General features: G+C 50.0%; 1 protein-coding gene across 1 annotated transcript in view; it reads left to right on the top strand.

The window, feature by feature from the left end:
- The window catches only part of LOC146811667 (serine protease 27-like), a 399,615-nt gene that overhangs the window by 14,846 nt on the left and 358,571 nt on the right, over positions 1-26,198 (top strand). Inside the window, exon 3 of the mRNA XM_085618639.1 lies at positions 17,990-18,155. Coding sequence (XP_085474765.1) covers positions 17,990-18,155 — 166 coding nt within the window. The remainder of the gene's footprint in view (positions 1-17,989; positions 18,156-26,198) is intronic.

Raw genomic sequence — 26,198 nt, 5'->3', positions numbered from 1 at the left:
AATAATTTCTTGTCGTTTTTCAAAAAACGTTGCCGTGGATCCGCGCACCCACCACGAGAGAATCCGTGCATCCAACGCGATAGGATGCGCACATCGTGCACACATTTCGCCGTATTTTTTTTTTTTTAAAAAGGGGGGCCCCAGGGGGTCCTTCTGGGACCCCCTTAGCACCTCTAGAGGGTCAGAGTATTTCCACTCTGCCCCCTTTATATGTTTTACACACTTTTTCCCCTTGCTTCTTCAGCCTCGCTTCTACCGAGGCAGAAAATGGCTGCCAACAGTGCCTGGTTTCGAATGTAGAGAGACACTCGACAGCCAATTAGCATTCAGCGCGCGATTGGGAGGGTGCACGCTCAGTTTGGGGAGGGTGCGCTTACGGTGCGGGTAGGGTCCACGGATCCTCCGAGGCCATAGATATTTATGTACTTTTAACTCTAATTTTCTCAGGAACTACTGAACAGATTCACACCATATATGCAAAAGGCACGAGTCCGGACTGGGGTCAACCTCTTTGCCAAATTTGGTGTCATTCCGTTCAGCGGTTCGGGCTGTAGCTGCGACAACAGATCCTATGGGAAATTGCATGGGGAAAACGCGTTTTGGGACCCCCCTTTTTTCTCTGCCCCCGCTTGACGGTCACCGCAAAATTTTCAGGGTAGGAGCGGAGTGGAGCTGGCCAAAAGGTTGGAAAATTTCGCGAGGATTCGTCAACCGGCGCCAACGTTATTCCAAATAGAATGTTGCGGATTTCCTATGGAAAATAGGTCCTAAATATAACTACCTACTGGCGACCGCCAGTAGGTAATATAAATGCATATGCATATATATGGATATATATATGTGCATATGTGTGCGTGTAGAGGCAGAGGTGTAGAGGCAGAGGTGTAGAGGCAGAGGTGTAGAGAGGTAGTGAGTAGTAGAGAGTAGTAGAGAGTGAGTAGTAGAGTAGTAGCGAGTGAGTAGTAGAGTAGTGAGTGAGTAGTAGAGTAGAGAGTGAGTAGTAGAGTAGAGAGTGAGTAGTAAAGTAGTAGCGAGTGAGTAGTAGAGAGTATTAGCGAGTGAGTAGTAGAGAGTGAGTAGTAGAGAGTTAGTAGAGAGTGAGTAGTAGAGAGTAGTAGAGTGAGTAGTAGAGAGTAGTAGAGAGTGAGTAGTAGAGAGTGAGTAGTAGAGAGTGAGTAGTAGAGAGTAGTAAAGTAGTAGAGAATCGTAGAGTGTGAGTAGTAAAGTAGTAGAGAGTAGTCAGTCAGTCAGTGTCAGTCAGTGTTAGTCAATCAGTGTCAGCCAGTCAGTGTCAGTCAATCAGTGTCAGTCAGTCAGTGTCAGTCAATCAGTGTCAGTCAGTCAGTGTCAGTGTCGGTCAATCAGTGTCAGTCATTGTCAGTCTGTCAGTTTCAGTCAATCAGTGTCAGTCAGTGTCAGTCAATCAGTGTCAGTGTCAGACAGTCAATGTCAGCTAGAGCAGCTCTGCTAACCTGGTTCTCTGGCTCTAAAGCAGCTCTGCTGACCTGGTTCTCTGGCTCTAGAGCAGCTCTGCTAACCTAGTTCTTAGGCTCTAGAGCAGATCTGCTGACAGGGTTCTCTGGCTCTAAAGCAGCTCTGCTGACCCGGGTCTATGCCTCTAAAGCAGTTCTGCTGATATGGTTCTCTGTCTCTAGAGCAGCTCTGTTGACCTGGTTCTCTCCCTCTAGAGCAGCTCTGCTGGCCTGGTTCTCTCACTCTAAAGCAGCTCTACTGACCTGGTTTCTCTGGCTCTACAGCAGCTCTGCTGACCTGGTTCTCTGGCTCTAGAGCAGCTCTGATGACCTGGTTCTTAGGCACTAGAGCAGCTCTGCTGACCTGGTTCTCTGTTTTTAAAGCAGCTCTGCTGACCTGGTTCTAAGGCTCTAAAGCAGCTCTGCTGACCTGGTTCTCTGGCTCTAGAGCAGCTCTGCTGACCTGGTTCTCTGGCTCTAGAGCAGCTCTGCTGCCCTGGTTCCCTGGCTCTAAAGCAGCTCTGCTGCCCTGGTTCCCTGGCTCTAAAGCAGCTCTGCTGCCCTGGTTCCCTGGCTCTAAAGCAGCTCTGCTGCCCTGGTTCCCTGGCTCTAAAGCAGCTCTGCTGACCCAGTTCTTTGGCTCTAAAGCAGCTCTGCTGCCCTGGTTCCTTGGCTCTAAAGCAGCTCTGCTGACCTGGTTCTCTGGCTCTAGAGCAGCTCTGCTGGCCTAGTTCTTAGGATCTAGAGCAGCTCTGCTGACCTGGTTCTCTGGCTCTACAACGGCTCTGCCAACCTGGTTCTCTGGCTCTAAAGCTGCTCTGCTGACCCGGTTCTATGGCTCTAAAGCAGTTCTGCTGACCTGGTTCTCTGGCTCTAGAGCAGGTCTGCTGACCTGGTCCCTTGGCTCTAAAGCAGACCTGCTGACCTGGTTCTCTCCCTCTAAAGCAGCTCTGCTGACCTGGTTCTCTGGCTCTACAACAGCTCTGCTGACCCGGTTCCATGGCTCTAAAGCAGTTCTGCTGACCTGGTTCTCTGGCTCTAGAGCAGCTCTGTTGATCTCGTCCCTTGGCTCTCAAGGAGACCTGCTGACCTGGTTCTCTCCCTCTAAAGCAGCTCAGCTGACTTGGTTCTCTCGCTCTAAAGCAGCTCTATTGACCTGGTTTCTCTGGCTCTACAGCAGCTCTGCTGACCTGGTTCTCTGGCTCTAGAGCAGCTCTGATGACCTGGTTCTTAGGCACTAGAGCAGCTCTGCTGACCTGGTTCTCTGGTTTTAAAGCAGCTCTGCTGACCTGGTTCTAAGGCTCTAAAGCAGCTCTGCTGACCTGGTTCTCTGGCTCTAGAGCAGCTCTGCTGACCTGGTTCTCTGGCTCTTGAGCAGCTCTGCTGACCTGGTTCCCTGGCTCTAAAGCAGCTCTGCTGACCTGGTTCCCTGGCTCTAAAGCAGCTCTGCTGCCCTGGTTCCCTGGCTCTAAAGCAGCTCTGCTGCCCTGGTTCCTTGGCTCTAAAGCAGCTCTGCTGACCTGGTTCTCTGGCTCTAGAGCAGCTCTGCTGACCTAGTTCTTAGGCTCTAGACTAGCTCTGCTGACCTGGTTCTCTGGCTCTACAACGGCTCTGCCAACCTGGTTCTCTGGCTCTAAAGCTGCTCTGCTGACCCGGTTCTATGGTTCTAAAGCAGTTCTGCTGACCTGTTTCTCTGGCTCTAGAGCAGGTCTGCTGACCTGGTCCCTTGGCACTCAAGCAGCTCTGCTGACCTGGTTCTCTGGCTCTACAACAGCTCTGCTGACCCAGTTCTATGGCTCTAAAGCAGTTCTGCTGACCTGGTTCTCTGGCTCTAGAGCAGCTCTGTTGACCTGGTCCCTTGGCTCTCAAGCAGACCTGCTGACCTGGTTCTCTCCCTCTAAAGCAGCTCAGCTGACTTGGTTCTCTCGCTCTAAAGCAGCTCTACTGACCTGTTTTCTCTGGCTCTACAACAGCTCTGCTGGCCTGGTTCTCTGGCTCTAGAGCAGCTCTGCTGACCTGGTTTCTCTGGCTCTAAAGCTGCTCTGCTGACCCAGTTCTATGGCTCTACAGCAGTTCTGCTAACATGGTTCTCTGGCTTTAGAGCAGCTCTGCTGACCTGGTTCTCTCCCTCTAGAGCAGCTCTGCTGACCTGGTTCTCTCCCTCTAAAGCAGCTCTACTGATCTGGTTTCTCTGGCTCTAGAGCAGCTCTGCTGAACTGGTTCTCTGGCTCTAGAGCAGCTCTTCTGACCTGGTTCTCTGGCTCTAAAGCTGCTCTGCTGACTCGGTTCTATGGCTCTAAAGCAGTTCTGCTGACCTGGTTCTATGGCTCTAAAGCAGCTCTGCTGACTTGGTTCTCTGGCTCTAGAGAGGCTCTGCTGACCTAGTTCTCTGGCTCTAAAGCAGCTCTGCTGGCCTGGTTCTCTGACTCTAAAGCAGCTCTGCTGACCTGGATCTCTCCCTCTAAAGCATCTCTGCTGACCTGGTTTCTCTGGCTCTACAGCAGCTCTGCTAACCTAGTTCTTAGGCTCTAGAGCAGCTCTGCTGACATGGTTCTCTGGCTCTAAAGTAGCTCTGCTGATATGGTTCTCTGTCTTTAGAGCAGCTCTGCTGATCTGGTTCTCTCCCTCTAGAGCAGCTCTGCTGACCTGGTTCTCTCCCTCTAGAGCAGCTCTGCTGACCTGGTTCTCTCCCTCTAGAGCAGCTCTGCTGACCTGGTTTCTCTGGCTCTAGAGCAGCTCTGCTGACCTGGTTCTTAGGCACTAGAGCAGCTCTGCTGACCTGGTTCTCTGGTTTTAAAGCAGCTCTGCTGACCTGGTTCTAAGGCTCTAAAGCAGCTCTGCTGACCTGGTTCTCTGGCTCTAGAGCAGCTCTACTGACCTGGTTTCTCTGGCTCTAAAGCAGCTCTGCTGACTTGGTTCTCTGGCTCTAGAGAAGCTCTGCTGACTTGGTTCTCTGGCTCTAGAGAAGCTCTGCTGACCTGGTTTTATGCCTCTAAAGCAGCTCTGCTGACCTGGTTCTCTGGCTCTAGAGCAGCTCTGCTAACCTAGTTCTTAGGCTCTAGAGCAGCTCTGCTGACAGGGTTCTCTGGCTCTAAAGCAGCTCTGCTGACCCGGGTCTATGGCTCTAAAGCAGTTCTGCTGATATGGTTCTCTGTCTCTAGAGCAGCTCTGTTGACCTGGTTCTCTCCCTCTAGAGCAGCTCTGCTGGCCTGGTTCTCTCACTCTAAAGCAGCTCTACTGACCTGGTTTCTCTGGCTCTACAGCAGCTCTGCTGACCTGGTTCTCTGGCTCTAGAGCAGCTCTGATGACCTGGTTCTTAGGCACTAGAGCAGCTCTGCTGACCTGGTTCTCTGTTTTTAAAGCAGCTCTGCTGACCTGGTTCTAAGGCTCTAAAGCAGCTCTGCTGACCTGGTTCTCTGGCTCTAGAGCAGCTCTGCTGAACTGGTTCTCTGGCTCTAGAGCAGCTCTGCTGCCCTGGTTCCCTGGCTCTAAAGCAGCTCTGCTGCCCTGGTTCCCTGGCTCTAAAGCAGCTCTGCTACCCTGGTTCCCTGGCTCTAAAGCAGCTCTGCTGACCCAGTTCTTTGGCTCTAAAGCAGCTCTGCTGGCCTAGTTCTTAGGATCTAGAGCAGCTCTGCTGACCTGGTTCTCTGGCTCTACAACGGCTCTGCCAACCTGGTTCTCTGGCTCTAAAGCTGCTCTGCTGACCCGGTTCTATGGCTCTAAAGCAGTTCTGCTGACCTGGTTCTCTGGCTCTAGAGCAGGTCTGCTGACCTGGTCCCTTGGCTCTAAAGCAGCTCTGCTGACCTGGTTCTCTCCCTCTAAAGCAGCTCTGCTGACCTGGTTCTCTGGCTCTACAACACCTCTGCTGACCCGGTTCTTTGGCTCTAAAGCAGTTCTGCTGACCTGGTTCTCTGGCTCTAGAGCAGCTCTGTTGATCTCGTCCCTTGGCTCTCAAGGAGACCTGCTGACCTGGTTCTCTCCCTCTAAAGCAGCTCAGCTGACTTGGTTCTCTCGCTCTAAAGCAGCTCTACTGACCTGGTTTCTCTGGCTCTACAGCAGCTCTGCTGACCTGGTTCTCTGGCTCTAGAGCAGCTCTGATGACCTGGTTCTTAGGCACTAGAGCAGCTCTGCTGACCTGGTTCTCTGGTTTTAAAGCAGCTCTGCTGACCTGGTTCTAAGGTTCTAAAGCAGCTCTGCTGACCTGGTTCTCTGGCTCTAGAGCAGCTCTGCTGACCTGGTTCTCTGGCTCTTGAGCAGCTCTGCTGACCTGGTTCCCTGGCTCTAAAGCAGCTCTGCTGACCTGGTTCCCTGGCTCTAAAGCAGCTCTGCTGCCCTGGTTCCCTGGCTCTAAAGCAGCTCTGCTGACCCAGTTCTTTGGCTCTAAAGCAGCTCTGCTGCCCTGGTTCCTTGGCTCTAAAGCAGCTCTGCTGACCTGGTTCTCTGGCTCTAGAGCAGCTCTGCTGACCTAGTTCTTAGGCTCTAGACTAGCTCTGCTGACCTGGTTCTCTGGCTCTACAACGGCTCTGCCAACCTGGTTCTCTGGCTCTAAAGCTGCTCTGCTGACCCGGTTCTATGGTTCTAAAGCAGTTCTGCTGACCTGTTTCTCTGGCTCTAGAGAAGGTCTGCTGACCTGGTCCCTTGGCTCTCAAGCAGCTCTGCTGACCTGGTTCTCTGGCTCTACAACAGCTCTGCTGACCCAGTTCTATGGCTCTAAAGCAGTTCTGCTGACCTGGTTCTCTGGCTCTAGAGCAGCTCTGTTGACCTGGTCCCTTGGCTCTCAAGCAGACCTGCTGACCTGGTTCTCTCCCTCTAAAGCAGCTCAGCTGACTTGGTTCTCTCGCTCTAAAGCAGCTCTACTGACCTGTTTTCTCTGGCTCTACAGCAGCTCTACTGGCCTGGTTCTCTGGCTCTAGAGCAGCTCTGCTGACCTGGTTTCTCTGGCTCTAAAGCTGCTCTGCTGACCCAGTTCTATGGCTCTACAGCAGTTCTGCTAACATGGTTCTCTGGCTCTAGAGCAGCTCTGCTGACCTGGTTCTCTCCCTCTAGAGCAGCTCTGCTGACCTGGTTCTCTCCCTCTAAAGCAGCTCTACTGATCTGGTTTCTCTGGCTCTAGAGCAGCTCTGCTGACCTGGTTCTCTGGCTCTAGAGCAGCTCTGCTGACCTGGTTCTCTGGCTCTAGAGCAGCTCTGCTGACCTGGTTCTCTGGCTCTAAAGCTGCTCTGCTGACCCGGTTCTATGGCTCTAAAGCAGTTCTGCTGACCTGGTTCTATGGCTCTAAAGCAGCTCTGCTGACTTGGTTCTCTGGCTCTAGAGAGGCTCTGCTGACCTAGTTCTCTGGCTCTAAAGCAGCTCTGCTGGCCTGGTTCTCTGGCTCTAAAGCAGCTCTGCTGACCTGGATCTCTCCCTCTAAAGCATCTCTGCTGACCTGGTTTCTCTGGCTCTACAGCAGCTCTGCTAACCTAGTTCTTAGGCTCTAGAGCAGCTCTGCTGACATGGTTCTCTGGCTCTAAAGTAGCTCTGCTGATATGGTTCTCTGTCTTTAGAGCAGCTCTGCTGATCTGGTTCTCTCCCTCTAGAGCAGCTCTGCTGACCTGGTTCTCTCCCTCTAGAGCAGCTCTGCTGACCTGGTTCTCTCCCTCTAGAGCAGCTCTGCTGACCTGGTTTCTCTGGCTCTAGAGCAGCTCTGCTGACCTGGTTCTTAGGCACTAGAGCAGCTCTGCTGACCTGGTTCTCTGGTTTTAAAGCAGCTCTGCTGACCTGGTTCCAAGGCTCTAAAGCAGCTCTGCTGACCTGGTTCTCTGGTTCTAGAGCAGCTCTACTGACCTGGTTTCTCTGGCTCTAAAGCAGCTCTGCTGACTTGGTTCTCTGGCTCTATAGAAGCTCTGCTGACTTGGTTCTCTGGCTCTAGAGAAGCTCTGCTGACCTGGTTTTATGCTTCTAAAGCAGCTCTGCTGACTTGGTTCTCTGGCTCTAGAGCAGCTCTGCTGACCTGGTTCTCTGGCTCTAAAGCACCTCTGCTGACCTGGTTCTAAGGCTCTAAAGCAGCTCTGCTGACCTGGTTCTCTGGCTCTAGAGCAGCTCTCCTGACCTGGTTCTCTGGCTCTAGAGCAGCTCTGCTGCCCTGGTTCCCTGGCTCTAAAGCAGCTCTGCTGCCCTGGTTCCCTGGCTCTAAAGCAGCTCCGCTGCCCTGGTTCCCTGGCTCTAAAGCAGCTCTGCTGACACAGTTCTTTGGCTCTAAAGCAGCTCTGCTGCCCTGGTTCCTTGGCTCTAAAGCAGCTCTGCTGACCTGGTCCTCTGGCTCTAGAGCAGCTCTGCTGGCCTAGTTCTTAGGATCTAGAGCAGCTCTGCTGACCTGGTTCTCTGGCTCTACAACGGCTCTGCCAACCTGGTTCTCTGGCTCTAAAGCTGCTCTGCTGACCCGGTTCTATGGCTCTAAAGCAGTTCTGCTGACCTGGTTTTCTGGCTCTAGAGCAGGTCTGCTGACCTGGTCCCTTGGCTCTAAAGCAGCTCTGCTGACCTGGTTCTCTCCCTCTAAAGCAGCTCTGCTGACCTGGTTCTCTGGCTCTACAACAGCTCTGCTGACCCGGTTCTATGGCACTAAAGCAGTTCTGCTGACCTGGTTCTCTGGCTCTAGAGCAGCTCTGTTGATCTCGTCCCTTGGCTCTCAAGCAGACCTGCTGACCTGGTTCTCTCCCTCTAAAGCAGCTCAGCTGACTTGGTTCTCTCGCTCTAAAGCCGCTCTACTTACCTGGTTTCCCTGGCTCTACAGCAGCTCTGCTGACCTGGTTCTCTGGCTCTAGAGCAGCTCTGATGACCTGGTTCTTAGGCGCTAGAGCAGCTCTGCTGACCTGGTTCTCTGGTTTTAAAGCAGCTCTGCTGACCTGGTTCTAAGGCTCTAAAGCAGCTCTGCTGACCTGGTTCTCTGGCTCTAGAGCAGCTCTGCTGACCTGGTTCTAAGGCTCTAAAGCAGCTCTGCTGACCTAGTTCTATGGCTCTAGAGCAGCTCTGCTGACCTGGTTCTCTGGCTCTTGAGCAGCTCTGCTGACCTGGTTCCCTGGCTCTAAAGCAGCTCTGCTGACCTGGTTCCCTGGCTCCAAAGCAGCTCTGCTGCCCTGGTTCCCTGGCTCTAAAGCAGCTATGTTGACCCAGTTCTTTGGCTCTAAAGCAGCTCTGCTGCCCTGGTTCCTTGGCTCTAAAGCAGCTCTGCTGACCTGGTTCTCTGGCTCTAGAGCAGCTCTGCTGACCTAGCTCTTAGGCTCTAGACTAGCTCTGCTGACCTGGTTCTCTGGCTCTACAACGGCTCTGCCAACCTGGTTCTCTGGCTCTAAAGCTGCTCTGCTGACCCGGTTCTATGGCTCTAAAGCAGTTCTGCTGACCTGTTTCTCTGGCTCTAGAGGAGGTCTGCTGACCTGGTCCCTTGGCTCTCAAGCAGCTCTGCTGACCTGGTTCTCTGGCTCTACAACAGCTCTGCTGACCCGGTTCTATGGCTCTAAAGCAGTTCTGCTGACCTGGTTCTCTGGCTCTAGAGCAGCTCTGTTGACCTCGTTCCTTGGCTCTCAAGCAGACCTGCTGACCTGGTTCTCTCCCTCTAAAGCAGCTCAGCTGACTTGGTTCTCTCGCTCTAAAGCAGCTCTACTGACCTGTTTTCTCTGGCTCTACAGCAGCTCTGCTGGCCTGGTTCTCTGGCTCTAGAGCAGCTCTGCTGACCTGGTTTCTCTGGCTCTAAAGCTGCTCTGCTGACCCAGTTCTATGGCTCTACATCAGTTCTGCTAACATGGTTCTCTGGCTCTAGAGCAGCTTTGCTGACCTGGTTCTCTCTCTCTAGAGCAGCTCTGCTGACCTGGTTCTCTCCCTCTAAAGCAGCTCTACTGATCTGGTTTCTCTGGCTCTAGAGCAGCTCTGCTGACCTGGTTCTCTGGCTCTAGAGCAGCTCTGCTGACCTGGTTCTCTGGCTCTAAAGCTGCTCTGCTGACCCTTTTCTATGGCTCTAAAGCAGTTCTGCTGACCTGGTTCTATGGCTCTAAAGCAGCTCTGCTGACTTGGTTCTCTGGCTCTAGAGAAGCTCTGCTGACCTAGTTCTCTGGCTCTAAAGCAGCTCTGCTGGCCTGGTTCTCTGGCTCTAAAGCAGCTCTGCTGACCTGGATCTCTCCCTCTAAAGCATCTCTGCTGACCTGGTTTCTCTGGCTCTACAGCAGCTCTACTGACCTGGCTCTCTGGCTCTAGAGCAGCTCTGCTAACCTAGTTCTTAGGCTCTAGACCAGCTCTGCTGACATGGTTCTCTGGCTCTAAAGTAGCTCTGCTGACCCGGGTCTATGGCTCTAAAGCAGTTCTGCTGATATGGTTCTCTGTCTTTAGAGCAGCTCTGCTGACCTGGTTCTCTCCCTCTAGAGCAGCTCTGCTGACCTGGTTCTCTCCCTCTAGAGCAGCTCCACTGACCTGGTTTCTCTGGCTCTAGAGCAGCTCTGCTGACCTGGTTCTTAGGCACTAGAGCAGCTCTGCTGACCTGGTTCTCTGGTTTTAAAGCAGCTCTGCTGACCTGGTTCTAAGGCTCTAAAGCAGCTCTGCTGACCTGGTTCTCTGGCTCTAGAGCAGCTCTACTGACCTGGTTCTCTGGCTCTAGAGCAGCTCTGCTGACCTGGTTCCCTGGCTCTAAAGCAGCTCTGCTGACCTGGTTCCCTGGCTCTAAAGCAGCACTGCTGCCCTGGTTCCCTGGCTCTAAAGCAGCTCTGCTGCCCTGGTTCCCTGGCTCTAAAGCAGCTCTGCTGCCCTGGTTCCCTGGCTCTGAAGCAGCTCTGCTGCCCTGGTTCTCTGGCTCTACAGCAGCTCTGCTGGCCTGGTTCTCTGGCTCTAGCGCAGCTCTGCTGACTTGGTTTCTCTGGCTCTAAAGCAGCTCTGCTGACCCGGTTCTATGGCTCTAAAGCAGTTCTGCTGACATGGTTCTCTGGCTCTAGAGCAGCTCTGCTGACCTGGTTCTGTCCCTCTAGAGCAGCTCTGCTGACCTTGTTCTCGCCCTCTAAAGCAGCTCTACTGACCTGGTTTCTCTGGCTCTAAAGCAGCTCTGCTGACTTGGTTCTCTGGCTCTAGAGAAGCTCTGCTGACTTGGTTCTCTGGCTCTAGAGAAGCTCTGCTGACCTGGTTTTATGCCTCTGAAGCAGCTCTGCTGACTTGGTTCTCTGGCTCTAGAGCAGCTCTGCTGACCTGGTTCTCTGGCTCTAAAGCAGCTCTGCTGACCTGATTCTCTGGCTCTAAAGCAGCTCTGCTGGCCTGGTTCTCTGGCTCTAGAGCAGCTCTGCTGACCTGGTTTCTCTGGCTCTAAAGCTGCTCTGCTGACCCAGTTCTATGGCTCTACAGCAGTTCTGCTAACATGGTTCTCTGGCTCTAGAGCAGCTCTGCTGACCTGGTTCTCTCCCTCTAGAGCAGCTCTGCTGACCTGGTTCTCTCCCTCTAAAGCAGCTCTACTGATCTGGTTTCTCTGGCTCTAGAGCAGCTCTGCTGACCTGGTTCTCTGGCTCTAGAGCAGCTCTGCTGACCTGGTTCTCTGGCTCTAAAGCTGCTCTGCTGACACGGTTCTATGGCTCTAAAGCAGTTCTGCTGACCTGGTTCTATGGCTCTAAATCAGCTCTGCTGACTTGGTTCTCTGGCTCTAGAGAAGCTCTGTTGACCTGGTCCCTTGGCTCTCAAGCAGACCTGCTGACCTGGTTCTCTCCCTCTAAAGCAGCTCAGCTGACTTGGTTCTCTCGCTCTAAAGCAGCTCTACTGACCTGTTTTCTCTGGCTCTACAGCAGCCCTGCTGGCCTGGTTCTCTGACTCTAGAGCAGCTCTGCTGACCTGGTTTCTCTGGCTCTAAAGCTGCTCTGCTGACCCAGTTCTATGGCTCTACATCAGTTCTGCTAACATGGTTCTCTGGCTCTAGAGCAGCTTTGCTGACCTGGTTCTCTCCCTCTAGAGCAGCTCTGCTGACCTGGTTCTCTCCCTCTAAAGCAGCTCTACTGATCTGGTTTCTCTGGCTCTAGAACAGCTCTGCTGACCTGGTTCTCTGGCTCCAAAGCAGCTCTGCTGGCCTGGTTCTCTGGCTCTAGAGCAGCTCTGCTGACCTGGTTTCTCTGGCTCTAAAGCTGCTCTGCTGACCCAGTTCTATGGCTCTACAGCAGTTCTGCTAACATGGTTCTCTGGCTCTAGAGCAGCTCTGCTGACCTGGTTCTCTCCCTCTAGAGCAGCTCTGCTGACCTGGTTCTCTCCCTCTAAAGCAGCTCTACTGATCTGGTTTCTCTGGCTCTAGAGCAGCTCTGCTGACCTGGTTCTCTGGCTCTAGAGCAGCTCTGCTGACCTGGTTCTCTGGCTCTAAAGCTGCTCTGTTGACCCGGTTCTATGGCTCTAAAGCAGTTCTGCTGACCTGGATCTATGGCTCTAAAGCAGCTCTGCTGACTTGGTTCTCTGGCTCTAGAGAGGCTCTGCTGACCTGGTTCTCTGGCTCTAAAGCAGCTCTGCTGGCCTGGTTCTCTGGCTCTAAAGCAGCTCTGCTGACCTGGATCTCTCCCTCTAAAGCATCTCTGCTGACCTGGTTTCTCTGGCTCTACAGCAGCTCTGCTAACCTAGTTCTTAGGCTCTAGAGCAGCTCTGCTGACATGGTTCTCTGGCTCTAAAGTAGCTCTGCTGATATGGTTCTCTGTCTTTAGAGCAGCTCTGCTGATCTGGTTCTCTCCCTCTAGAGCAGCTCTGCTGACGTGGTTCTCTCCCTCTAGAGCAGCTCTGCTGACCTGGTTCTCTCCCTCTAGAGCAGCTCTGCTGACCTGGTTTCTCTGGCTCTAGAGCAGCTCTGCTGACCTGTTTCTTAGGCACTAGAGCAGCTCTGCTGACCTGGTTCTCTGGTTTTAAAGCAGCTCTGCTGACCTGGTTCTAAGGCTCTAAAGCAGCTCTGCTGACCTGGTTCTCTGGCTCTAGAGCAGCTCTGCTGACCTGGTTCTAAGGCTCTAAAGCAGCTCTGCTGACCTGGTTCTCTGGCTCTAGAGCAGCTCTGCTGACCTGGTTCTCTGGCTCTTGAGCAGCTCTGCTGACCTGGTTCCCTGGCTCTAAAGCAGCTCTGCTGACCTGGTTCCCTGGCGCTAAAGCAGCTCTGCTGCCCTGGTTCCCTGGCTCTAAAGCAGCTCTGTTGACCCAGTTCTTTGGCTCTAAAGCAGCTCTGCTGCCCTGGATCCTTGGCTCTAAAGCAGCTCCGCTGACCTGGTTCTCTGGCTCTAGAGCAGCTCTGCTGACCTAGCTCTTAGGCTCTAGACTAGCTCTGCTGACCTGGTTCTCTGGCTCTACAACGGCTCTGCCAACCTGGTTCTCTGGCTCTAAAGCTGCTCTGCTGACCCGGTTCTATGGCTCTAAAGCAGTTCTGCTGACCTGTTTCTCTGGCTCTAGAGCAGGTCTGCTGACCTGGTCCCTTGGCTCTCAAGCAGCTCTGCTGACCTGGTTCTCTGGCTCTACAACAGCTCTGCTGACCCGGTTCTATGGCTCTAAAGCAATTCTGCTGACCTGGTTCTCTGGCTCTAGAGCAGCTCTGTTGACCTCGTCCCTTGGCTCTCAAGCAGACCTGCTGACCTGGTTCTCTCCCTCTAAAGCAGCTCAGCTGACTTGGTTCTCTCGCTCTAAAGCAGCTCTACTGACCTGTTTTCTCTGGCTCTACAGCAGCTCTGCTGGCCTGGTTCTCTGGCTCTAGAGCAGCTCTGCTGACCTGGTTTCTCTGGCTCTAAAGCTGCTCTGCTGACCCAGTTCTATGGCTCTACATCAGTTCTGCTAACATGGTTCTCTGGCTCTAGAGCAGCTTTGCTGACCTGGTTCTCTCCCTCTAGAGCAGCTCTGCTGACCTGGTTCTCTCCCTCTAAATCAGCTCTACTGATCTGGTTTCTCTGGCTCTAGAACAGCTCTGCTGACCTGGTTCTCTGGCTCTAGAGCAGCTCTGCTGACCTGGTTCTCTGGCTCTAAAGCTGCTCTGCTGACCCGGTTCTATGGCTCTAAAGCAGTTCTGCTGACCTGGTTCTATGGCTCTAAAGCAGCTCTGCTGACTTGGTTCTCTGGCTCTAGAGAAGCTCTGCTGACCTAGTTCTCTGGCTCTAAAGCAGCTCTGCTGGCCTGGTTCTCTGGCTCTAAAGCAGCTCTGCTGACCTGGCTCTCTCCCTCTAAAGCATCTCTGCTGACCTGGTTTCTCTGGCTCTACAGCAGCTCTACTGACCTGGCTCTCTGGCTCTAGAGCAGCTCTTCTAACCTAGTTCTTAGGCTCTAGACCAGCTCTGCTGACATGGTTCTCTGGCTCTAAAGTAGCTCTGCTGACCCGGGTCTATGGCTCTAAAGCAATTCTGCTGATATGGTTCTTTGTCTTTAGAGCAGCTCTGCTGACCTGGTTCTCTCCCTCTAGAGCAGCTCTGCTGACCTGTTTCTCTCCCTCTAGAGCAGCTCTACTGACCTGGTTTCTCTGGCTCTAGAGCAGCTCTGCTGACCTGGTTCTTAGGCACTAGAGCAGCTCTGCTGACCTGGTTCTCTGGTTTTAAAGCAGCTCTGCTGACCTGGTTCTAAGGCTCTAAAGCAGCTCTGCTGACCTGGTTCTCTGGCTCTAGAGCAGCTCTACTGACCTGGTTCTCTGGCTCTAGAGCAGCTCTGCTGACCTGGTTCCCTGGCTCTAAAGCAGCTCTGCTGACCTGGTTCCCTGGCTCTAATGCAGCACTGCTGCCCTGGTTCCCTGGCTCTAAAGCAGCTCTGCTGCCCTGGTTCCCTGGCTCTAAAGCAGCGCTGCTGCCCTGGTTTCCTGGCTCTGAAGCAGCTCTGCTGCCCTGGTTCTCTGGCTCTACAGCAGCTCTGCTGGCCTGGTTCTCTGGCTCTAGAGCAGCTCTGCTGACTTGGTTTCTCTGGCTCTAAAGCGGCTCTGCTGACCCGGTTCTATGGCTCTAAAGCAGTTCTGCTGACATGGTTCTCTGGCTCTAGAGCAGCTCTGCTGACCTGGTTCTGTCCCTCTAGAGCAGCTCTGCTGACCTGGTTCTCGCCCTCTAAAGCAGCTCTACTGACCTGGTTTCTCTGGCTCTAGAGAAGCTCTGCTGACCTGGTTTTATGCCTCTAAAGCAGCTCTGCTGACTTGGTTCTCTGGCTCTAGAGCAGCTCTGCTGACCTGGTTCTCTGGCTCTAAAGCAGCTCTGCTGACCTGATTCTCTGGCTCTAAAGCAGCTCTGCTGGCCTGGTTCTCTGGCTCTAAAGCAGCTCTGCTGACCTGGTTCTCTCCTTCTAAAGCAGATCTACATCAGCTCTGCTGACCTGTTTCTCTGGCTCTAGAGCAGCTCTGCTGACCTAGTTCTTAGTCTCTAGAGCAGCTCTGCTGACCTTGTTCTCTGGCTCTAAAGCAGCTATGCTGACCTGGTTCTCTCCCTCTAAATCAGCTCTACTGACCTGGTTCGCTGCCTCTAGGGCAGCTTGCTGACCTGGTTCTGTGGCTCTAGAGCAGCTCTGCTGACCTGGTTCTCTGGCTCTAAAGCAACTTTGCTGACCTGGTTCTCTCCCTGGTTCTTTGCCTCTAGAGCAGCTCTGCTGACCTGGTTCTATGGCTCTAAAGCAGCTCTGCTGACCTGGTTCTCTGGCTCTAAAGCAACTCTGCTGCACTGGTTCTCTGGCTCTAGAGCAGCTCTGCAGACCTGGTTCTCTCCCTCTAAAGCAGCTCTACTGACCTTGTTCTCTGTCTCTACAGCAGCTCTGCTGACCTAGTCCTTAGGCTCTAGAGCAGCTCTGCTGACCTGGTTCTCTGGCTCTACAACAGCTCTGCTGACCTGGTTCTCTGGCTCTAAAGCAGCTCTGCTGACCCAGTTCTTTGGCTCTAAAGCAGGTCTGCTGACCTGGTTCTCTGGCTCTAGAGCAGCTCTGTTGACCTGGTCCCTTGGCCCTACAGCAGCTCTGCTGACCTGGTTCTCTGGCTCTAGATCAGCTCTGCTGTTCCGGTTTCTCAGGCTCTTGAACAGCTCTGCAATTTTCAGAAAAATATGTAATGTTATACTGGGTGCTCCCATGTGTCTGGACAAAGCTATACCTCTCTGAAGAGCTCTAAGTAGAGTGAAACACTGTGTCAGGGTTTGCTTTTACTCATTTTGGGTTGGCTTGGTTGGTATTGTACCAATTCAAAGCTGTAATACTGTGCCTGGAGCAGCAGGGCATGGCATTATTGATGGTGGCACCTCCGTACCCCTGCACAGCACATATGTCTTGGGGAGGCCTGCGAGGAACACCTGCTCCGGCTGCACATCAGGCCCCCCGGCACCTTCCAGAGCCCAATTCGCAGTGCAGTCCGGCCCCAGTCTAGGCCCCGGAGGGACGCCTGCGACACTCCCCTCCTCTCCACCAAGCTCTCGCTGCAATCCAGGCTTCGCTCGAGTCGTCTCTCAGTCTGTCCTCCAGGCCTCGCTTAGGCTCCAGCCGTGCCACAGCACGACACCACAGATGCGTAGGTCCACTGACAGACAAGGCCTAACCCACCGCAGGCATCACCCCCGCAAGGTTTCTTGCCATCAGCCTTCACAGCATCAGTGGCAATCTTGACTGATCCCCCCCCAGCCAAACAGCGCTGCACAATAATCGAGGTGAGGGACACCTCTAAAAAGCACAATGTTGCAGCATGGGATTATGTAGGATGGCTGGAAATGGCTAAAGGAGCTCCCTGATCATGCTGCCAACTTGAGGCCAGGCCAGCTACTCCACCTGATTATTTACTGTTATTAGGTCTGATATGTACTTCAGATGTAGTTACCCCACAATAGGCCATTCCCATATGTGCCAATCTGGAAGGGCTCATTGATGATGGAGTGTCTGAAGATGATGTATGCATCATGCACACTCCGTAGTATTTTGCCAACACATTGGTGAACATGCCCTGATGGTCCATGATGCCCTGGACAATCATTCAGTACCTGTGTTTCCATTTCCTGTGGAGATGGGATATTGCTGCAGGGGGGACCAGTTATATGTGTGTGCAGTCCATGCCACCTAGTGCATGTAGGAAATCAGTGATGGCATAGAAGCCTTGCTTGATCTATAGATGCATATGTTGTGTTTTGGGGAAGAGGAGGTTCGATGGTGTAAGGCAGATGATTGCGTCCAGGACAGAGGGTAAGAAAGCGGAGTAAGATGGCAGGGAGATTCCTGCCAGTCTGACTGGAATGATCCAGATTTCAATATGTGAACAGTTGTGTGCTTGACCTGTGGGTGAATGTTGGTGGCCCTTGGAGTTGGTGCCTGGAGCCTTGGCACTATCTGGTGTAGCAGCTGGATGATCGACTCCGTCCTGAGCCAGTAGTAGGTGATGACCTCATTCTCCCTCAGGAGAGTCTGCATCCGATAAAAGCGCTGCCTTCTCCTGCACTGCCTTTGTGGTGGTGAAGGGGGAGAGGAGGTGGTGTAGGGAGGGTGGTCATCTTCATGCCACTCCCAGCCGCAAACTCAGAACCTCCCTGTCATAGTATTGCTTCCCACACTGTTCTGTCTGCCTTCTCTTTTTATACCAAAGCCAATGCGTCATTTCCCACTCATGGGTTCCTGAGGCGCAGGATTTTGTGATGCTTTTGGGGTTCTGCGCAACACTTACATGCGATGCATCACTTTACACAAAACTCATAAATATCACTGTATCAATTTTACAGTAAAAATTGTGATGGAATTCCTACCTTGCATATATTAATACTTACGGACGCAACCGGTTCAGATGCAGGTACATTTTGACGCTGGAGTCCAGTAAGGGACCCAACGCCCGAGATGTGTTACTGTGTAAATGCGGGCTACATACAGCACCAACAAATCATCAAAAATGTTAGCGCTTTGCCGGTTCAAGCTCCTTGTAAGTAAGCCCCTCAGTTTTTGTGTATTTTGAGTCACATACCTTAGGAAAACACTTCAAAACACCACTGCAATCCACAAAAAAACACTGAACACAGAAACTCCTAATTATATTTCTGTTTGTGACCATTACGTGGAAAGAAATCATTCAAATAACAAATCACCCACAGAGCCCATTTATATTTACCTGAACTTTTTGTACTTTCTTTGGTTAGCCACTTCACACATTAATGACTGTTTCACCTGTGAGTGTTCCATGGAAAATTACCTGCTGCTCTACTTAGTCCCTGCTGCAGCCTTTTGTGAATGTTGAACTCCTTGGTGACAACTTACATGTTACTGTTTGCTTCACCCCTAATTACTGATGAAGTGATAATTAATTGCTATGATATTTGGTCTCCTTTTCCACAGAACCATAAGTAATCTGCATGTAAATTCGATACAGAAAAGCCCGGGATATTATGTAGAAGAATGACATGTTCCTTCTTACATTTCAATCACTAAAGTAGATTGTGTTCAAAAGACCATTATGGTTAAGATACCCTAGAAATTTGCTTTACCTCAAAGTGTTATTCCACCCACTGGGTATGAGTGCAAACCCTGCCTTCTCTAACCACCTCATATAAAAATTAAAAAAAATGGAGCACCTATACTCATTGATTTGTTTTCTTTAGAATGCGGGAGGCCAGTGGTTTCTGATCGGATAGTGGGTGGAAAGGATGCAACTGATGGAGAATGGCCATGGCAAGCCAGTGTGCAGGTGAATGGACACCATATTTGTGGAGGATCTTTAATCACCAACAGCTGGGTGGTGTCGGCAGCACACTGCTACTATAGTCTGTAAGTAAAACCTCTTTCATGATCACCTACTTGACAATTCTGATAGCACCAATCTTGGGGATACCCAGCAGTAGGAGCAGGGAGGATGTGATCACCAGTAGACTTGGTACAAAGTGCATGGGAGGAGATTGCTAATGATCTAACGATGGTGTACCTCAGTATCTTAACACATGCATCATTCAATATCTAAGCACCTGTGTTGGTGTAAGAGTGCATTGACTGAGAAATGCATGCTTGAAAGTTAGCCAAAGGTAAGTGGCAGTCTGGATTTAAATATGTATGTAGGAGTGTCAGAGGGAGGGTCAGAAATGAAAGCTAGGAGGCCGTATTGGGTGTGCAATTGTGGTAAGGTATTTATTGTAGTTCACAGTACAGACATCGTGATGGGTGAAGAAAACAAAGGGTAAATGTTTAATTCGCTGTTGGAGTGTGGGATTGTAGTGTAGCCCTTCCAGATACGGATGTGGGTGGTTCATCGTAGATGGAGAGCTTTCGTTTTCAGATATGGGATGCCTCTAGCTCCACTGGTGAGTCCCCGGTATACTCAAAGAAAAGAACAAGAAACAAGCGGCGGTAAGTTGGCTGCTCTATAGAGCTCCTCCTTTCACCTTTCACCGTTCTGAGTGCTCAGAGTGCTGTTCAATAAGGAGGACGGTGGGACACGTGAGGAAGGGGAGTGCAGGGATAGAGAGGGTCGACGAAATAAGAGACTGAGTGACAAATAGTGCTTTTGCTTTAGTTTTGGGAAGGGTGGTGGGTTTGGGGGTCGAGGGTCTGTGTCACGTTAATATATATAAATACTCCAAGATAAATGCGGAGAAACAGCAAAAAAAGACATATGGTCCGTGAAAACTCACGAGGCCAAATGCACATCAAAGTAAATGTAATCAAAGGCATAGGTAGAAGCCGTTTCATTTACACTTCACAACTCCCTGCCTGTCTCTGCCTCACTGTGACCCTCCGTTGGCCCCCCCTTTCTTCCCCTTTTCTTCCCGTTAACTGTCCCCGGTTACTGCTGTACTCACCGCCACAGCCGTAACTCTCCAGAGTTACGGCGGCACATTCGCGTCTTCCGGGGGCGTCCACCAGTCCTTGCTCCACGTCCGGTTCTTTGGCAGCGTTGGAGATGTGGTCGGTCCTCGGGATTTCCTTGTTCAGCTCCACAGGGTGATCCGGCGTCCTGGTATCTTCCCGCTTTTCTTCCTTGGCATCCTCGGGTCCTCCGTACTCCTTTGCTTCCGTGTTCACGCCGTCTTCTCGTGAGGAGTCCTTTTTCCACGCCTCCCTTATCCCTGATTGGTCGTCGGCCTCAACGCTTTCCGCGTCATCCTGCAGAGAAGAGGGTGGGAGGAATGCGTTAACTCTACGGATGCCGGCTTCTTTCTCTTCAGCAGGCGAGGGTCAAGCCCCCGATCGTAGGATATACAGTCCCCATCTGTGTTCTTCCTGACAAGGAGACATTGATTTGCCATGTGATTCTTCTTTCTCATGGCATTTAATGGCTGTGTTTGTCATTCTGAATTATTAAGATCCGTGGTCTGATCAATCATTGTATATGTTTGTAAATGCTAAAGACAAAGAGTATGCTGTTCCTAGGGAAGTGGTGGGAGGAAGGAGATGACAGGCCACGTCAGTGATGGTAGTAATCAGAAGGTGCTAGACAGGACAAGGTAGTGAGTGTTTGTCCAGGAATAGCTCCAATAAGGAGCAAGGGCCCTCACACACCCCGAGGGGTGTCATGCTTCATCATAGGGCAGCTCCTCATTGGGCCAGCACTTCAATGCCCAGCGGGCCCTGCAGGGGGGCTCATTGCCGGAGGTCTTCTGGGTTTTGCAGTTGTGATGCTTAATGATGTTATGTAGGGGTGCCTATGTATAGTGAGTAGAGATGGGGATCTGTGAATGTGATTTAAATATGGTTCCTGGATTCTCCAAAACAGTTTATTCAAGGAGTACCTGGGCCATAGGTAAAAACAGACTAGAAATTTGTGAACTGAGAGGGGAGAATTAAACCCGAGCCTAGTCAGTGCTTCAGCTGTCTGCAAGAAAGATCTTGTATTCAATCTATGGGCTGTAAGCACGCCCATGTATTCCCATTTGTTCTTTCTTGTGCCATTCCTAAATGCTGGCTTTCTGTTGGCCCATTGCTCTCAATTGTCCCTCCTTTGGGTGCTTGGTTCATCCCAGGTGATTTCACTAAGTGATTGCTTTGTTGGCCATCACATGCTTCCTCCTTGCACAGCACATGATGGCCCCTCCTCCCGCCTGGTTAATTCCATAATCGTGTACTCAAAAAAGGAGGAGCCCGAGGAGATTTTCAGACTAGCGAGGGCGAACTCCCCATATCTAATAACAAAACACAGCAATTAGTGTCTTAAGGTTATGCAGTAACTTCATTTGCAATTATTCAAATGGGTGCAGCAGCAGATCAGAGCAGCTGCTGACACGATTATAGATATACAAAAAATAAATTCACACACAAGCCCTCAGGTCTATCAAGAGAGAGGGAAAAAAAGACAAAGTAGGCTGACTAGAAAGAAGTCGTCCCTATAAAGGACGGTTTCCCTCACCCACCAGAGGTGGCATGCTTCATCATTGGGAATCCTCCTCGCACCATGAAGCCTAGTCAGTGTGCGGGCTACAACCCCATTGCTGCGAGGAAGGAGCTCAGGGATGTTTTTTGTGTAAGAGGGGTTGTCATTAAAACTCATTGGTGCATATTTACAAGAAAGTGACTCAGTGCGTGCTGCAATTCATTTGACTGTGCCGCACTGAGTCACTTTCAAAACACAGGGATGCGACATATTTACAACAATATGTCACATCTCTGTGCTTCCCCAGCGCTGGCGCACAAACTGCTGCCATGCGCTGGCGCAGGCACCCTTGCACCATGGTGCAAGGATGCCTGCGTCGTGGTAAGATTGTTTTTGTTCAGGAAGGGTTCCCTTCCTGCACAAAAACAATCTGAAATGCTGTTTTTCAACTTCTATGTGTGCTGCATTAGCACACATAAAAGTTGAAAAACGTATTTGTTTCAATGATTGTTTAGGTGCAAGAAAGGAACCCTTCCTGTACATAAACAATAATTAAAGGTGATTTCCTCTCTCTATGTGTGCTGCAAAATGCAGCACGCATAGAAAGAGGAAAAAAACAAGGAGAAATGAATACATTTCTCCTCGTTGCGCCTCCCTACACCTCCCCTGGGGAGGCGTAGCATTCACACACATTTCCAGATTTACGATTCCTCCCAATTCTGGTAATGTTTCTGCTTCCATGGGTGTTGCGTGGGAACAAAAATTGAACAATCCAGAATGGTCATAATATCAACATACTCCACCATGAGCCATCAATTCAAGCGCATTATTCGTACACATTGGCCACTACTTGCGGGTGAACCGGACTTCAAAGGCATTTTCAACAACGAACCAATGTTCGCCTATACAAGAAGTAAAAATATTCAAGATATACTTAAACCAACTGTAAAATCAGATCCGATCACACACAAAGGAACCATTCCCTGCCATAACTGCAGTAATTGCAATAACATAATCAAAGGTAATATCATCATGCACCCAACGAGAGGGACGCCGATAAAATTGAACGTCACAGCTTCTTGCGTTACCTCAAATGTAATTTACCTTTTGAAATGCCCTTGTGGCTTAGTATATGTTAGGAAAACTAATAGAAAAATAAAAACTCGCATATTAGAACATAAAAGTAACATCAGAACAAAGAACATCAAATCTACAGTAGCAATTCACTTTAATGAAAGACAACATAACATTGCACAACTGAAATTTACGATTCTGGAAATCGTGGAAAAGACTGAAGGGAGAGACAATAACAAAGTCCTCTTACAGAGGGAAAACTATTGGATTTATAGATTCGAAGCTATGAAACCGAAGGGACTCAATGATCGCTTGGAATTAGCTTGTTACCTGTGATCACTTGTCAAAATAATGATCTTGCCATCACTGCTCTAAACATTTACTAGTTTGAGGTCATGTTTATTTATGTTTATGATCATTGTTCTAAATAAGTTTCCTTTATTTTTGTCACACCTCCTCAGATATCCTAACTTTATACAATCAACATCTCCACTGTTTCCCTAGAATCATCCACAATTCATCACATCATCATCAGCCCAGAGATATCAAATGCAACATGAAGCTTTAAAAGGCTCGATGTATATATATATATATCCACTTTTATTCACATAATCTCATTAAACGCAACATCTTTTTTGATCATGGAATACTCCTTCCTCTCTATTTGATGTATTCTGGTATGAAGCCACTACACGAAACACATTACAATATGGCGCTGATTAGGACCTTTACAAAAGGGAACCTAGTTACAGGACCGTCAGTCCGCTTTCTATATCTTTGACACACGCCCGATATCAATGGCGCCTAGCACGATCTGACAAACACAGATATACGCGGAAACATTGACAGAACACTGTAAAAGTTACAGAGAGGTAAGACTTAGATACACGCAGGATTAAATTCAAACTTGATTCTATCATACGATCGTTCTCACCGCATATATGCATAACATCACTATTTATATAGCCATTCCATCAGCTTTTATGTCACGTAGCCCCTATGCTTAAACACTGTTTACAGCACAGCATAGCCGATGGTTTTTCGTTTTATTTTTGTTTATTTAATAATATGGCAAGAAGAATGAATTATGATCTAAATGCATGACATAGTTGATAAATGGATAAATTAACCTAAATTGAATTGTTGATATACTGCACTATATACATAAATATTAGGATGTGGAACCTCATACAGTTAGTTTTGTGTTTTATTTAGATTTCCCCTGTAGAAGTGCACATGAGTGTACGAAATGCATTGGGAATATTTTCCAAAACATGTTGTAACATTATTTGAAGATGAATGAATGAAATGAAACAACAAACAACAAAATTGATTAACTCAAGGATTGAAGTAAAAACTTTATTTTCAATTGAACAATTGTCTTATAAATCCTACTGAGGAAATTTATGTTGAACTGATGTGAATCACATTAGCGACCTATTACGCAGCACCCAGAGGGTCATCCACTAAAACTAGGGGATGCATGTATGGATGTATTTTGCTGACATACCTGATGTTTGTGTATGATTGATGTGTGGCGCATCACCCATCCTATGGCTGGGGGTGGTAGGAGTGATGGGCAACAGGTCCCCTATGGGTGGGGGTGGCAGGAGTGATGGGCAACATAGTCCCTATGGGAGGGGGTGGCAAGAGTGATGGGCATCAGGTCCTCTATGGGTGGGGGTGGCAGGAGTGATGGGCAACATAAGCCCTATGAGTGGGGGTGGCAGTAGTGATGGGCATCAGGTCCCCTATGAGTGGGGGTGGCAGGAGTGCTGGGCAACATAAGCCCTATGAGTGGGGGTGGCAGTTGTGATGGGCAACAGGTCCCCTATGGGTGGGGGTGGCAGTAGTGATGGGCAACATAAGCCCTATGAGTGGGGGTGGCAGTAGTGATGGGCAACATAAGCCCTATGAGTGGGGGTGGCAGTAGTGATGGGCAACATGTCCCCTATGAGTGGGGGTGGCAGGAGTGCTGGGCAACATAAGCCCTATGGGTGGGGGTGGCAGTAGGGATGGACAACATAAGCCCTATGACTGGAGGTGGTAGTGGTGCTGGCCATGCAACCCTATGGTGGCCTGTTGCTAGTGGCAAGGATATGGATCCCCTGGGTGTGTGTGACATTTGGCGGGTACATGTCATTTGTTTGTGTGGTGGGTGTTTGACTTACCGTCTGCGCCATCCGCGTCTGTTCCTGTTCCGGTCATAGATGTACAGTACTGGTATGACCTGCGCGATGGGATTCATGATGTGTTCATCTCGTACACGCTGCTTGTTGCTCTTTCTCGTACCCGTTGCTAGCTGGTCCGTCTCGTAGCCTTGGATTGTGTTCTGGCGCGAATCGTACCTGATATGCTGCTTTCCCGGATGTTGTGACGTGCTGTACGTAGCGACCCGTCCGGCACATATGATTTGCGCATCGTACTTGTCTGGCCGGAAACTGCTGTGGATACTGCTTATGGGCGACTCGGTTCAGAGTTCAGAGGTACGGCTCCGACGAAGAATGAAGCTTGAATCACAGCCTACATGTCGGTTGGATTTTTGTCAGTTATGCGCATCGTACTTCCTCACCCGGACGGACCAGCTCCGGGTACGAGCCGGTCGCAAGGTAAGGCTACGAACAGCTCTTGGAGAGCTGTCTGACTGGGATCGGAATCGACCTGAAACTAGTTAAAAAGCCATGTATACAAAATTGACAGAAGCTTCATATTTTAATTCACGATTAAAAATGTTTGAGTATAATTTACATTCATTAAAAAACATTTCCACCTTCATTGCTGTTACTCCCCATCACTAATTTTGAAAATATACAACATTTTCTCATTCTGTCACAGATTTAAATAACATCTATAGAACCTAAAATCACTCGAGACCTAATTTCCCTTTCACAACATACTGTTTCCTAAATAATAATGCAGTTCTAATGAAGTTAAGCACAGCGCTGCAAATAGCAGCATTAGATAAAGATTGTAAATGATTAAAACCTTCTTGATAAGAACAGGGGTGAATTTCCTTCAAAAGAGGCCTAATAAAGCGTACCCTCAGGTCTTTGTAAAGTGTGCAAAACAGCATAAAGTGTATTGTGCTTTGTTGGGCTAAATTATTACAAGGAGAGGGAGTCAGTTTCTCACACCAACTTGCTTGTTTTGGGAAAGCCACAAGAAAGTGCAATGTGCAAATGCGAAGCCTAGTCATAAGGAAACGGGATTGTACATTAATACTAAAAGACAAATAAAATTGCTGATTTCATTAAGACCCATGGGTTAGTATGTCATCGTACTGATTGGACGTTTTTAATTCTTCATACTATGCATTTTTTATAGTCAGTTTCATATTAGATTGTATGCTATCAGGATTATCATAGTAGTGTCCTAAGCCAATCTTAATAAAAGTATCTTTAACATAACAAAGCCAGGGAATAGACTGAGCCTTTTCCAAATTCATTCAATCTCTCAGGATAGCCCTAGAAAATAATGGATCCTCTGAGGTCCAAACTTTTCCCATAGAATCAGTGGGGCCATATTTACTCTATCTTTTACATAATCCAGCCCCACTTCCGAGTGGCAAAATGTTTTAGGAGAACTAATAGGAGTCATCAACAATCTTTTTAGAAATTTATTTTTCAAAACTTGTATCTGGCTGCTTTTGTTATGACCCCCATACTCCTGCCCCGTATGTTACTACTGACAGGCATTTTGATTTGTATAAAGTTAACATTTCTGCCACCGGCATATGTCCCAGCTTGGAAGCAAAGCGAAACAATCCCTCAATGATTCTACTGGTATGTTGAACCCTGGCTACTATCAAATGATGCCAATTAAATTTGTTATTAGAAATATTCCCCAAATATGTAAAATTGGGTACCTTGTCAATGATCTTTTCCTTTCTCACAAAGTTTCTTGTTGTTGTCTGTTTAGGACCACATAACATAATAATCAGCATATAAAATCTTGGTTGGTGCACTTCAGGCTGGGTTTCTTCAACGCTCCCTGTGTTTCAGGACGCTACGCTGCTTTTGGGGGCCTCAGATCTCCAAACCCACAGGACTGCGAGGACCACGGAGCATTGCGCTCCGCTAACTGTGCTCACCTGTTCCTCTTCCCGCTGGTCTCTCCTCAAACGCCACGCCTCGCGGCCCCCGCTGCGCGGGGGCCGCTCGTAGGCTCCAGCATATAAAATCTTGGTTGGTGCACTTCAGGCTGGGTTTCTTCAACGCTCCCTGTGTTTCAGGATGCTACGCTGCTTTTGGGGGCCTCAGATCTCCAAACCCACGGGACTGCGAGGACCACGGAGCATTGCGCTCTGCTAACTGTGCTCACCTGTTCCTCTTCCCGCTGGTCTCTCCTCAAACGCCACGCCTCGCGGCCCCCGCTGCGCGGGAGCCGCTCGTAGGCTTCAGCATATAAAATCTTGGTTGGTGCACTTCAGGCTGGGT

This window comes from Triturus cristatus, chromosome 7, assembly GCF_964204655.1.
Source record: "Triturus cristatus chromosome 7, aTriCri1.1, whole genome shotgun sequence".
NCBI classification, from domain to species: Eukaryota; Metazoa; Chordata; class Amphibia; order Caudata; family Salamandridae; genus Triturus; species Triturus cristatus.
This window is presented reverse-complemented; position numbering and strand designations above follow the sequence as displayed.